The 14,815-nt window shown below is 38.7% G+C and overlaps 1 protein-coding gene across 1 annotated transcript; it reads right to left on the minus strand.

The window, feature by feature from the left end:
• Positions 1-4,318: 4,318 nt before the first annotated feature.
• LOC122027425 (U-box domain-containing protein 4-like) lies at positions 4,319-6,568 on the minus strand. Its single transcript, XM_042586377.1, has 2 exons — positions 6,290-6,568; positions 4,319-5,412 (listed from the first exon to the last, which is right to left on the minus strand). The coding sequence occupies exons 1-2, from the start codon at positions 6,544-6,546 to the stop codon at positions 4,590-4,592; spliced, it is 1,080 nt and encodes a 359-aa protein (XP_042442311.1). The 5' UTR covers positions 6,547-6,568; the 3' UTR covers positions 4,319-4,589.
• Between the last annotated feature and the right edge of the window lie 8,247 nt (positions 6,569-14,815).

A 14,815-nucleotide genomic window follows, 5' to 3' on the forward strand; every position in this document is an offset into this window, starting at 1 on the left:
GAGGTGCTCCACCTTTATTATCAAAATCCACATCTACCATCGGAGGGAGAGATCTCCACTTATCTTAGTTTTAGCTTAGCTTAATTTTTATGCATGTCAAATGTTTGTTTTAATGCCCCTTACATTTTGTTGATTTTTATTAATGCATGTTAATTCCTTTAATTACTTATATGCTTATTTCATTTAATTCTTTATGTTTATTTAATGCTTATGCTTCCTTTAATTCCCTTGTCATTATAGTTTAGATTAGATTAGATTAGAGTGACCAATGAGAAGTTGGCAAAAAAAAAAGTCTAGATGGGTCAAAAGTTCACCGAACACTTAGCGGTCGTAAGTCCAATTGGGAGTTGACATGAAACTAGGAAGTTCGGACGTAGTAAACTTCCGAAGGTCGTAACTTTTGACTCGGATATCGAAATAAGGTGATCTTGGATGCGAAACAAAGCTCATTTCAAGCTTTACACAATTTTCTGCTTGCGAATCGATTGGCCAATCAATTGGGGGTTCAATCGATCTGCCAATCGATTGGTTGACGCGATTTTGTGCAGAAATGGTCTGGATCGATTGGATAATCGATCAAAACTTCCCCAATCGATTAGGTAATCAATCAAAACTTTCCCAATCGATTGGAAGAGTTTATGATTGAACAGTGAGCTTCTGAATCGATTAGTTGATCGATTGGAGCGCTGAAAATCACACGATAAGCCTTGAATCGATCGGGCAATCGATTCAGGCAATTTTCATAGAGTACAGAGGCGCTCTGAATCGATCAACCGATCGATTCAAAGCCTCCTCAATCGATTGAGAGCAATTCAATCGATTAGGATTCGACTGTTGCGCAAGTTATAGCCGTTGGCGAGCGATTCCCTCGGCAGTTCTTCGACTTTCTTCTCCGCGCGATCACAACGACCTTTCCAGAGATTTTCTCCACTCTCACAACCGGATCTTGAAAGCTCTTGGGGACAAGTGTAGTCACACTTCCAAGGTTCAAGAGGCAACAACAAACAACAAGTAAGCAAGAAGAAGAAGCTCTTTATTTGTATCTTTTGTATTTTCTTCTTGTGTGATTTATATTTGTTGTGTGAGTTTGTATAAGACTTTTCCGCCTTCGGTAGTTACCGTAAATGAGTGTTTTTCTTAGTGGAGAGTGTGTCGCGTGTGGATCCTTGGATTAGTCACCTCTTCTTGAGGTGGATACCAAGTAAATCCTTGTGTTAACGTTGCATTTTTGTTTCTTGTTCTTTCCGTTGCATATCATCACCAAGAAGCAAGCAACAACGAGCGCGATAAGCTATTCACCCCTTCTCCACATTTCGACCCTAACACATTTGATTAAATTAACAAGCCAAGCTTGAGCCTGATTTCGAGCTTGAAAACATTATCGAGTCGAGCTTGAGCTTAACATTATTTAGTTTGTGAGCTCGTGAATATATTTGTTAAAAGACTCATGTATATATATATATATATATATTACATGAAATATAAATATTATATATTAACAAACAAACTAAGTTCGTTTAACTTTTAAACGAACTATTTTCGAACAGAGTTCGAACAAAGCTCATTTAACTTTTAAACAAGTTATATTCGAACTGAGATTGAGTTGTTCGCAAACTATTTAATTTCATTACGAGTCGAACTCGAACTCAAGAATTAAAGTTTGAATCGAACTCGAGCCGAGCTCGAGCTCGAGCTGATGCTGGGCAGGATAACAATTATCCTACGAGCCGACGAGAATAAGAAATTGAGGAGAAGACAAGAAGAGAATCTGAACAAAATAAGGAGGAAAATCCACTATTTGTTAAAAAAGAAAATTTTATTATTAACTTAGGGATTGAGTTTATATAAATTTTAGATCCTAAGACAAAGAAATAAAAGAAATCCCAATATATGGAACTCAATTCAAATCTTGTAGAAAAAAGAAAAGAGATATTTATAGAAAAGGAAATCTCTTGGTAGAAATTAAAATTAATAAAATAGTAAGTTATGTTAAACAAATTATAACCCATAATTATTAGAATTATTAAAAATACCCTAAATACCATAAAAATAAATTATTAAAAATAGTAATAAACTCTTCGGAGTCTTAGATGAGGACCTAAATGGTGTTTGGACCCGAAAATTGATTATTACAGGTACTTTGGTAACAAATATAAATTTTCAAATTCTTCACATGTGGTGAGCATGATTCTAAGTTTTGAGTCAAAAATTATAATCATGTGAAGTTCAAAAAATTATGTTGAGTTGATACTCATCACGAGCTTAGGTAAAACAAACTTAGCTCGAGCTCTTGTTACTTGCTGTTCAGATCAGCTTGGTTCAATTACATCTCAGACATAGTAATCTTTAATCGATTGCTCATGTCTCAGGGCATAGTGCGGACGATGAGTCCATAATATTTCTAGCATAATTATCCGAGATTGATTTTCAAAAACGATAATATGAGATTTTTTTTTTTTTTCTCACACGCTGTTAAGTTTTTTTTGCTTGCTATATTGTTAAGATGCTAGTTTCCCTTTCTTCATTAACACACTAACCATGTCACAACTAGCTAGAAATGTCAGGTTCGCGTTCGATTATGATATGAGCACCCCCTATGAAAATCAATGAACACGTAGTGACGTAGGTACAACCAACTCGCTGCTCAGCAGCTCGGAATTGAAGTTGTACAGTAGCTCAGACATGTGAATCTACAAGTGTAGAAATACAGAACAATTATATAGGACGACGTGATCAGCATGATGTTGCGTGGATGGACTCACATAAGCAGGCACAGACAGTCTTCGAATACGCCAAATCCTCCAACCAGTGACGCATCCATGTCGGCGCAACACTCCGCCTTCCTCGCTTATATAATCCCGTGCCGATTGATCCTTCACATCCGCGCCTTGATATATATTTATATATGCAAATAAATCTCCAAACGTCCCTGTACAGTCATTAATAAACTGACACCAACTCTGTTCTATCTTTTGCTCTGTCTTCTTTAGCATGTTCCTGCTCATCAGAGATCAGAAATTAACTGATGTACACATTCGTAGCGGCTGTCGCGAAGGGGATCAGCTGGCGGAGGCCAAGATTTGTGCTGATTTGCGTTGCCTTCTTCCTCTGCTGCGCCTCGTGGGTGTTCTTCCTGCTTCAGGGAAGAACTGCGGCGGTGGTTCCGCCTCCGGTAGCGTTCGGGAGAAGACTTGGGGTGGTAATGCAGGAGGATGCGGTGGCCTCGGCGGTGGCCGGAGAAATAGCGGTGACGTTCGGCGACAGTAAGCGGCGTTCGTCAAGCTGCCCGGATCCCCTCCATAACCGGTAGCTACCAATAATTAAGCGCCGTAGATTTCGAGGTGTGTGTGTATTAGAGTCGATGAACGAACGTGCGATCCTTCTGTATTATGCTCACTGCTTGCCTTCTAATTATGCTTATTCTCTGTGTATTTTTTTTATATTACATTTTACATATCTTTAATAATACAAGAATATAATAATTATAAACTATTATCATATGATGTAAGATGCTGAATAATAAAAATTTATATAGTTTCATAAAACAAAACTTTAATTTTATTCTACCCAAATAAATCAATTATTTAAACTTAATTTATCGAATATATACATGTGGCGAAAAGAAATAAGAGAATAATTTGCTCTGTCGTCCGATTGAGAATACCCACTCTGCGTGGGAATGAAGTTTCGTTTTTTTTTTTCCTTCATTAAATTCTTTTAAGTTAAAAATGCAGAAATAGTACTGTAATGCACATCTACACGCAAAGCATTAAAGAGAAGAGGTAAAGAACGTCAATTCAGGAATAAAAGGAATTTTTTAAAAAAAAAAAAAACGCCCCAAGTTTTCGATCGTTTCGTCATGTCTTTATCCTGGTGTTTTCTTGTTGCTATGTGGCTATTTGGCTCGGCCATACCCGTGTCAGAATCTAACAGTTCTTTACTTCCAGTTCGGTCAGATGATGTGTACACAGAGATCCATATAGATGCATGCGAATGTGACTTTTTATTTAATTAGCTATAGCTAACTACGTGTTTAGATTGTGCTATTAAAAAGAAAAAGAGCTCATGAGGTAACATCAGTGCAAAACAGTCGAGCCAAATTATTACACTAATGAAACATAGATCAGTTAATTGGCCATTTAAACAAAGTAACAAAAACGGCCATTTAAAAGCATGGATAGCTATCACAAACCAACTCCGTGAACCAATTCTCAACTTGTGTATTAATTGAACCTAATAATTCACATGTTCTGATGATCAATATGACAGAGTAATTTAGAAGCATTTTCCACCCACATTGATAGAGATGAGGCATAGATACAGAACATTAAATATTATCGACATTGACAGAGAGGACACATACAATTTTCTTTTCTTCCCTGAGAGGGATGACACGTACACTTTTTTTTAGACGACACGAGCACTGAAAAAGACATCCATTCAACTACAATATGAACTATACACCAGTCACCTGATACCACCATTGGCCTGGACTGGCATGGCAAATCAATATCATTTTTATTACCTTCGTAGTTCCACTCCTAGCTCTGAGGAAAACAATGCACGCAACACTCGCAAGACAGTTACCATTAGGGCGGTTTATTTGGACTAGAGCCCACAAAGGCCCTCTGCTGCAAATGCCTCAAGCTTTGCTCCATGCTCACCTTTATCATATCTGCCAGCATTTTCTTTGCCTTTCCCATCTGCTCGCCGCCATCCATCTTGGACACTATGTTGCAAACGATGCTATCGAAAGTGCCGGCTTGCAATTCCGATCTTTTTGATCGCGAGCTTCGCAGAAGCTGAAGCAGCAAGTGAGCCTTCACTTGAGACTTTGGGGTCCCCTGAACGGTGAGCTCAAGAAGGCCAGGAATTGCGCCTTCTTTGAGTATGATGTCTCTGTATCTGCACTGATCGCTCTCGCATAGTGTGAGGAGGATTCCTACTGCATGTTCTCGACTCCGAAGTGAGCCTTCTTCTAGCACCTCGACGATGGTGAGCACACCACCTTCTGCGGCTGTTAAAGCAGCCCTTCCTTCCTCCAAACTCACCAACAGTTCCAAGAGTGCGCTGCACTTTTCAGCGATCTTGGACGACTTCCGGCAGCTTTTTAGCAAACATAACAAAGGAGGAATAGGGTGCAGCGGGAGAATGATGCCGAGGTTTTCAGATATTGTCGAAAGATTGTAGACCGCCATGAGAGCATCAATCTTGGCTTGTGGATTGCCATCCACAAGGATTTTGATCAGGAGAGGAAGGGCACCGGAGGCACTGATACTAGGTCTATTGGGGAAGGAAGCCGAGAGAGTGAGGAGTGCTGCGGTGGCATATTCTTGTAAGCTAGAATTTGTTGATTGCAAGAAGTGAAGAAGTGGCTCCAGAGCTCCAACTTCCACAATCTTTGTCTTGTTTCTGCAATCAGAATTCAAATTTACCAGCAAAACAAGTCATATGAGGAACAAATTCACACCCAGTGATTGTCGTAAATGCTTTATTTAGTTCAAAAACAGAAGAAGAAGAAGAAGAAAAATGTCTCCCATACTCCGGTTAAAAACGTAAGCAAACTTAATCAAGCAAGTAGTTAATATGGGAAGATTATGAGCTACAACCATTCTGGTGTTGTGCTTCTATATTGATTTGGAAGCGCATAGCACTCAAGATAATGGTAGAGTATTAATTGGTATACAGGAAAATTGTAAGGAAAAAAGCAAATTTTGGAACAACATTCCAAGTCAGGCTTAGTTATGTTGCCATTTTCTTTTGAAGAAATTCAAGTTTAGAAAAATTGGGTAGCAGGCCAAGAACAATCCTTAAAGTTGCATAATAAATTCCAGCTTGTAATTAAACATTAGATCATCAAAACACTAACATGTCTACGACATTATATAATTAACAAGGCATTAACGAATTTCTAAAACTGCGCAACTTATAAGCTCTTCCCACTTTCATATGGCCCTGAATAAAAATCCAGCAAAAGAAACTACACCCAAGTATTCAGTGTCGTCACAACCTTTCTGTGTTAGGTTAAGATTTACTCTATAGAAAAGATTTAAAACTAATAATCTAAACTTTAATTTGGTAACAGAGAAGGTCAGGCGTCATTCGACGACTCGGGCACATAACTGTACACTGAGAAGAGAGAGATGACTGCGAGAGAGGGAAAACAAGAACTTAAATCTTCTTCGCTATTTAGCGAAAGGAAGCAACCACAAAGAAAAATCATTAGAGAAGCACAATTTTTACATGTAAAGGAATCATCTTTCCTGCCTCCAAGCAATAAAGCTCGCACCTTTCGTCCTTGACGGCGAGATTCACAAGGGCTAGGATGGCGGCTTCACCAGAGTCCGAGCTTAGAGACCGAAGCATCGACACGAGGGGAACGATGGCGCCGGCAAGCTGCCTCCGGTGCCTCGACGACGTCTTCGTCAGCCGCCTGATCTCCCTGGCCGCGGCGATCCTGCACGCCTCGTCCTCCGACCTGATCCGATCCATGATCTTCGAGACCTCATCCAGATCTCCAGCAAGTCCAGCCTCCGGTGCCGCCATGCCGTCGCCTCTCTCTCGGTGTACCGGCGAAAGGGGGCAGTTCACCTTATATAGCACATAACGGCAGGCGGAGACGGCGCCGACGTTCCGTTACTTCTCCGTCAAACGCGCTGTCATCCCATGTATGGTGTCGGCTACTGAGATCCTCCAGAGTCCAGGGTCCGCTGACTAATTTCAATCCTTACGATCGGAATCTGACGGACGAAATTCCTCGATTGATTTCTCTGATCATAACGGAGAGTCATGACCGTGACACGTGGATTGCGTTGGACATCGGATGCCCCTAGGAAAAGGTTGAAACGCAAAGGACGCTCGACGATGCTCAGCATCAGCGCTCGTTTCGCTTCAGGATAATTATCTCTAATTTTAATCATTTACGTAACTTTTTTATTTATCTATTTATTTATTTATTTATTTATAAATTCGGACCCACTTACATTTTTATTTATCAATAATTTTTTGCTCAAAACAATATTTTTAAACACAACTTCAAGTTGCCACGTAATCAAAATAATGGATCCGATGTGTTCCAACCAAAAAAGAAATTGGCGGATTAGTCAATACATTTATTATGTTTTGCGTAAAAGCGAAAGAGAAAAACTAATAAAGTAATTACATAAGTATTATTTTGTAATATCATTGTTCCGGTTTCCCTACGTAACGTCGCTCGTCGTTTTGTCTTTTATTTTGTTTTAATACTTTATTTTTACCACTTTATGGCTTTTATTTTAATAATTCCACAATAATAATATCTTGTTGCGTTCGTAGCATGAGACGTGGGTAAGGATGTCTGTGGAGTAAAGCAAGGGATCGATCTCGATGGCCGTCTATTTGCTTAACGGCGAAGGCTGCCACCATTCAATCAATCTTCCGAGATCAGCAAGCACAATGAATAAAGCAGTGTGTCTATGTTGTATAAATTTTAAATGGAAGGAATATTCGTTACACTATTTATTCCTTGTTATCTTCTTGGTGATTAATTGGTTAATTAGCAATTCTATGGACGGAATTAACTTATAAAAATGTGATTGATTGGTAAAACAATTCCAAGTATCTCTTAACTGCGTATATGTTCTATGATACGGATATAGTTGTAGGCCATGGACATGCTGAAAAAGCAAGATTGTCATTACAGTGTTGATATATGAACCTCATAAAAAAATTTCAAAAAAACTGATAATTCCCTATCCCTGGATGACTGGTCTGTTCCGGTCTCATAATTTTTTATTTATTTATTTATTTATTTTTTTAACTGATTACTAAAATAAATCAAAAAGTCCTCATGACAGTCAACTTAAAAACCTCCTATTTAATACATCATAGATGGGGATAGAACCTAGATGATTATCTAGATATCATACCGTAGCATCATGACCCCAGAAATAATATATGCACCTCATACAAAAATGATAATCCCAGTTAACCTTATTAATTATCACTGGGATGATCAACCTAATCCCACATAAGTTTTCCACCGATCATAGGGTAAATCGGGAAGTAGGCGACGGTCCACCTAGAAGTCCTGTATCATTTGATTGTACCCCTATTTGAAAGAAAAATTTCTATAAATATATTATAGCTAATGTCTTACCGTGACACCCTTAGGGACCATATATGCACCTCATAGCCCAATTATAAAGAGGCTTTAAATGAAATGGAGGGATCAAATTAAGTCATTTCTTTTGTTCTAAACATCTACGAGATGGGTGCTGGGAGGGAGAACTGGGTTCACTCCGCCATGTCCAAACTTCCCAGGTTCTTTTACAAAGCCAGCCCAACCCACGAGCACAATCTGCTAGCCAACCCAGTTGAAGTTTACATTTGATTTGTAATCCGATTTTTTTTTCTCTTTCAAATCATAAACCTTTTGTATTTTTTTTTTCAAAATATTATTTTCAGATAGACAATTATTCTTGGGAGATCTTAGTGCAATGCGAAACATCACAAGAAAAAAAAAATCTTTTAGTGATGGTATTATGCATTGACTTTAGATTATTTCTATCTTTGAAGAGTTAGTCGTTGACGTCATTTAGTGATGGAATTTAATCTTCTATCACTAATTAGCAACAAAAGTTAATTTTCATCTCTAAATTTAACAATGACATATTGATATCATCGCTAAAATTAATGACAAATATTAAACTTCTATCTCTAATATTAGCATTGGAATATTAAATTTCATTGCTAAACTTACTAATGGAATTTTAATATTCCGTCGCTAGTGATGGAATTAAAATTCCATCATTAAAAACAGAAGATTATTATTTCGTCATAGCTCTAGAGAAGAAATTTTAATTCTATAATTAATTAACGAGGAAATATTAAAATTTCATGACTAAAATTAGCAATGGTTACTATTCTATCGTAGCTCTAACAATGGAATTTTAATTCCATCACTAATATTATAGTAAAAATTTTAACAGCCCCTCCTCATTTTCACATTTTCCTTATTTGCATATTCAAACCATCACAAACAATAGTTTTCACAACACATTCACATTCAATCGATACAATCCAAACAAAAATGAATCCATTCCACATAACACAACATAAAAATATATCACCATATCAAACGGTACAATTGTAAAATATGAACAAAATAGTAAAAAAATAATAAGATTATTTGAGAAATAATCTTAATGGAATTGATATGAGTTATAATAAGTGGATCTCTAGTAACAAAGAGGGAGCAAGGCAATAGAACAAGGAAGGTCAAAAAGAGCAGATAGAAGGTACAGTGGCACACTTGGGGAGTAAAAATCATCCGGATATAATGGGCCGCCCGAAAAAAGGCCTGGCCAGGTAAGAGTGTTACCTCACGCTCGGCAAATAGAAATCGATCGCCCACAATAGACCGGCCGAGCACACGAGTTCGGCAGGAAAAGATTTGCCGAGTATAAATAGTCGGACGAATATAGAAGTACTTAGCTCTATGCCAAACGAACATACGTCGCGTGCGACAAGTAGAGATCGACCGAGTAGGTAAAGACCGGCTGAGCACACGAGTTCGGTAGGAAAAGATCGGCCGAGTATAAATAGTCGGCCGAATATAGAAGTACTTAGTTTTATGCAAAACAAAGATACATCGTGTGCGACAGGTAGAGACCGGCCAAGTATGTATGACTGGCCGAGTATGAGTAATCGGTTGAGTGTGATCAACAGGTTGGATATAGATTATCGATCAAGATTAATGAGACAAAAAAGTATTCCCAATATGAGGTAGAATCCTGCATGTGAGTATGAATAATATGAATGTAATATATGATCGTATGATAGCCGTACTAACTTGGCGGGAAGTAGTTTCTGGAAGCTTCTGCAGGTAAGCTAAACGACAAAAAAGGTACATCTGGGGTACAAAAAAAGATTCCTTAAACTATTATTGTAGGTACTTACGTCATTTCATAACAAACTCTAACAAATCGGGGTCCACTTCATGACTACGGAGGTTATATGAAGTGGTATAAAAAGGGGAATTTCCTCCGTTGGCCAGGTAGGCGCACATCACGTTAGCACTGAAACCCTAGTCTTATTCCAGTTTTCGCTGTATTTTTTCTTCCTTCCACCTGGGGCAGAAAGGACTAACTTGAGCGTCGGAGGGCCTAGCCAGGGATTCCCACTCTGGTCTTAGGTCACTAATGTCTGATTGATTGGCTGGGTGGTGTGCAGGAGACGATAGTGTTCGCCGGGGTCGTGAGCTGGGTTTCCTTCGTCACGGTGTTCTAATTCGTCGGAGTCTTCCCTAGATCAGTTTTGGGTTTCTCCGATCTAGCTTAGACGTGTTATTCTTTTCGCCGGGAGGTATTTTCTGGTCATATTTCTTCAGGATCTGCTTTGGTTTTCTCAGATCCATAGTGATTTCTCTTCTCCGAAGCCGTCATGTGCTTACTCCCTAAAATCTTTGCCCGTCGCCTCTAGCTCTTCGTCACGTTACGCTTTCAGACAGGATCAAATTTTGGCGCTGTCTATGGGAACTCTCGCCTGAATCTGAGACTCCGTGATGGAGGATGCTGGAAAACTCAGTACTATTACTTTGACTCAAGAGGATCTGGAGTTGCTCATCAATTCTAGGGTTCAAAAGGTGTTACAACAACAACAACAACAGCAAGCGAACACTGAAGGTACTTTACCAATCGTAATAAATCCAGCAATTTCAACTACGGATCGCCGGAAAAACAGGGGTATGGAAGAAGAAGATGTTGCTTACATAGCTCCTGCTCCTGTTTCTCCCACTCGACATCCTCGTGCATTCTTTCGTACTCCTCTGGAACAAGGAGGGCAAAAACTGGCACTTCAAGAATCCTCTGATAAAGCACCTGTGAAGGAAAAACGCAGAGGGAAAGTGGTGACTAGCGACAGTTCCTCGGAGAGAATTGTTACTCCGTTCTCTCAGAGAGTTCTTGACGATCCACTACCCAAGTGTTATCAGAGCTAGAACATTGGAGAATATTCTGGGCCACTGATCCTGAAGATCACCTGTCTAAATTCAAAAGTATGACTCTGCTACAGCAGTTCACTGATGGGGTCAAGTGTCGGATGTTTCTCACTACTTTAGGAGGAGCAGCTCAGAGATGGTTCAAGAGATTGCCAGAAAACTCCATCAGACATTTTAAAGATTTCCGTAAAATATTTCTTCATCATTTCTCCAGCAATAGAAGGTATCATAAGGCCCCTTGGAGTCTTTTTTCTATTAAACAGGGACCTAAGAAAAGTATCAGAGCCTACATTAAAAGATTTAACCAAGTGGCTATTGATGTCCCCAATGTCATTACTGAAATTTTGGTAAGTGCTTTCTCTCAAGGGCTTAACGATAATGACTTCTTCAAGGACAGAATGTTGCAGAATCAATCAAGTGATCGATGAAGCCCCCTCAAAATCAATCAGTTGATCAATTGAAAGGGTTTAATCAATTAAAACCCAACTTTAATTGATTAAGGCTAATTTTAAGCGATTAAGAGATTTCCCTAATCACTTAAGGCCCTGATTTCAACTTAAATAAGTTTATTTAAGTTGAATAAGCCAAGTTTAGTCGTGTTAACCATCCTTAATCCTATAAAACTCATATATGAATATTTAAGGGTACTTTTCTTGATGAAAATAAGAATGAATTGATTAAGATAAATTAAGTTGGAGTTTATAATGAGGTTTAGTTTTAAAGTTGGATTTTGAACCTCAAAACTTTAAATTTTAGGTTTCCTAAAGGTTTAGGAATTTTAAATCATTGTTGGTGCAATAATAGAAGTTTGGAGCATGTTTTGAAGAGAAGATACTCCTTAAAGACATGGTTTGATTTTATTCGAAAATAATGAAACAATGGAAGGTTAGAAACCTTCATTGTAATGAATGCTCAAGGTTGAGTATTGGAAAATAATAGAAAATTGGATATCTTTATTGTGGAGTGTTAATGCTCTATAATGAGCATTATATGGTTAATACTCAAGGGTGAGCATTGGAGATAACAAAGGGTATGAGATCTTCATTGTGATGTTATGAACAATAAGTGAAGTTGTAAGAAACAAGTGGATAACTCTTTAGGAGAAGAGTTTTGTTATGTGTCAAAGGGTGAGAATGTAAGGTTTAAGTTAGACCTTTATTATCCAAAGGGATAGTTTATCCTCTTAGAAAGAAAGAGAATTAAAGAAACTCTCATTCATGCTTTGACATGAAGAAAAGTTAAGGCTATGAGATTAGCCTAACTTAAACGTATTGTCAAACGTCAAAAAGAGGGAGATTTTTGGTGTAATTTCCCCTTGGTCAAGGTTGATCGGGTTGACTAAACTTGAATTGGCACAAGCTTGAGTCTTAATATTTGAGTTTCGATGTTTAACAATATATGAAGATTGCAGGTGCAATTGTTCATATTGGAGATTGATGGACAAAGGTTGACCATAAAAGTCAAGTAGAGCAAGGTTGACCGGATATTTGAATGGAAAGTTCTAATTGGAGGTTAGACATGGGAAAGTACAATGGAAAGGTTGGCAGAAGAAGAAAATCCAAGTGGTTCAGTGTTGACCAGACACTTGGTATGGAAAGTCCTGGTGAGTGAAGCTAGGCAAATTGAAAAATCCTAGTGAGTAAAGCTAGGTGATGAAAAGCTCTAGTGATTGAAGCTAGATAGATATTAAAAGTCCTGGAGAGTGAAGCCAGGTAGATTAGAAAATCCTAGTGAGTGAAGCTAGGTGATGAAAAGCCCTAGTGAGTGAACCTAAGTATATATGAAAAGTCCTGATAAGTAAAACGAGGTGAAAAGTTCTAGTGAGTAAAGTTAAGCAGTGAGAAAGTCTTGGTGAGTGAATCCAAGAAGATTGGAAAGTCTTGGTAAGTGAAGCTAGGTGGTGAGAAAGCCCTAGTGAATGAAGCTAGACAGTTGAAATTTAGGTGGATCAAGGTTGACCGAGCATCTGGTGAGTGGAAGTCCAAGTGGGTCATGGATGATCGGGCACTTGGTACGAGACGAAAAGTCCAAGTGGGTCAAGGCTGACCGAACACTTGGTACGAGGAGGGAAGTCCAAATGGCTCATGGTCAGACATCCGGTGATAGGAAAGTCCAGGTGAGTAAAAAGATTGACCAGACATTTGGCACGAGGAGAAAAGTCCAAGTGGGTCAAAAGATTGACCGGACACTTGGTGGAGGAGTCTCGACAGGTCACAGTTGACTGAATATTGGGTAAAGGAATCCTAGAGTAATCGCTTAATCTCCTTGTCGCGAGAAACAAGATGAAGTTGAATCGATTAGGGTAATCGATTAGCTAATCAATTAGGCCAATGGATTAAGGTTGTTTCTGTGGGAAATAATAGCTATGGTAAGTGATTAAGCTTCTAGGTCATTCTCGCACAAACATAAGAATGCCTAATCGATTAGGCTAGTTGATTATGCATGCCTAATCAACTGGGTTAGTCGATTAAGCTTCAAAAATATAGTTGTTTGAAGCATGTTGCTGACGTGGTAATAGTGGTAATCACTTAAGAGTAAGCTTAAGCGATTAAGGTGTCTGAAGGGCCCTACAAAAGGGTTTTCGTGTGAACTATTTCTGGAGAGCTCTCGACACAGATTCTCAACAACTACACACTAATTCTTGGAGACTTAGAAAGAAGTGTTGCTACACTTCCAAGTTGATCAAGAGGTGTTTACAAGCAAGAAGAGAGCAAACTAGGGTTTCATCATTATAAATCTTGTAAGATTTCATTTGTATCAGCTTGTATTTTTCTCTTCTTGTATCTTCTTTATGTCTGATCGTGTATGAGGCTTCTCCACCTCCGAATTATTTCCGAGAAGGAGCTTTTTCGTAGTGGATGTGTGAGAGAGGGTCGGATTCTTGGATTAGTCACCTTGTTTGAGGTGGATACCAAGTAAATTCATCTTGTTAGCATTGGAGGAGCTTGCTTAGAGTTTATCAGCTGTAACAACATTTACGAAGTGAGTGAGCAAGATGAGTTATTCACCTCCCCCCCTAGTTCCAAAGTGTTCCAACAGATCTTAGATCATATCAAATTATCGTCGTATGTAGGAAATTCAAGCTGAGATGTTGAGACGGGGCATATCCAAAGAAGTCATGAAGAAAGAGAACCTGTTGGACCCAAAAAGAAAGTAACTCAGTCATCCTTGGAACGTCTTCCACCTCTGACCTTATCGCTTTAGGTGTTGGCTATCCTTGCGTTTTATTAAGTTGCCATCTAGTTTTTACCTTTCTTTGAAATTATATCTTCTAGTAAAAGTTTGCTTTCAAAATACTTGTTTGCAAGATCACATTTTCTTTGTCAAAGACAGAGTCGCTTCTCTAAAACTCCTTTGTCTAGGATAGAATTGCCATCGATATTTTCTCTATATGGGATAGAGCCGCCTCCAACATTTTCCCCATCAGGGATGAGGTTGCTACTTAAAAGTTATTTTCTTTGTCAAAGACAGAGTCGCTTCTCTAAAACTCCTTTGTCTAGGATAGAATTGCCATCGATATTTTCTCTATATGGGATAGAGCCGCCTCCAACATTTTCCCCATCAGGGACGAGGTTGCTACTTAAAAGTTTTCCTCTGTTAGGGGCAAATTAAAGTCACCTTCGATTCTTCCCTCGTCAAGGATGGGGTCGCCACTTAAAATCTTTTCTCCATCAGGGACAAAGTTGCATTTGATATTTCTCGTCAAGGACGGGTCTCCACTTAAAAGCTTTTCCTATATGAAGGATAGAGTCGGCTTCAATATTTCCCTTATCAGGGGTAGGGTCGCCACTTAAAAAGTTTTCCTCTATTAGTGACAGAGTCATCTCTGACATTTCT

Source organism: Zingiber officinale, chromosome 10A, assembly GCF_018446385.1.
Source record: "Zingiber officinale cultivar Zhangliang chromosome 10A, Zo_v1.1, whole genome shotgun sequence".
NCBI lineage: Eukaryota > Viridiplantae > Streptophyta > Magnoliopsida > Zingiberales > Zingiberaceae > Zingiber > Zingiber officinale.

Excerpts from the sequence above, each read along its gene's own strand:
- LOC122027425 (XM_042586377.1), bottom strand. The coding sequence starts at position 6,546 with ATGGCGGCACCGGAGGCTGGACTTGCTGGAGATCTGGATGAGGTCTCG. Across the intron at positions 5,413-6,289 it reads CTCGCCGTCAAGGACGAAAG|AAACAAGACAAAGATTGTGG; the intron begins GTGCGAGCTTTA and ends TTCTGATTGCAG.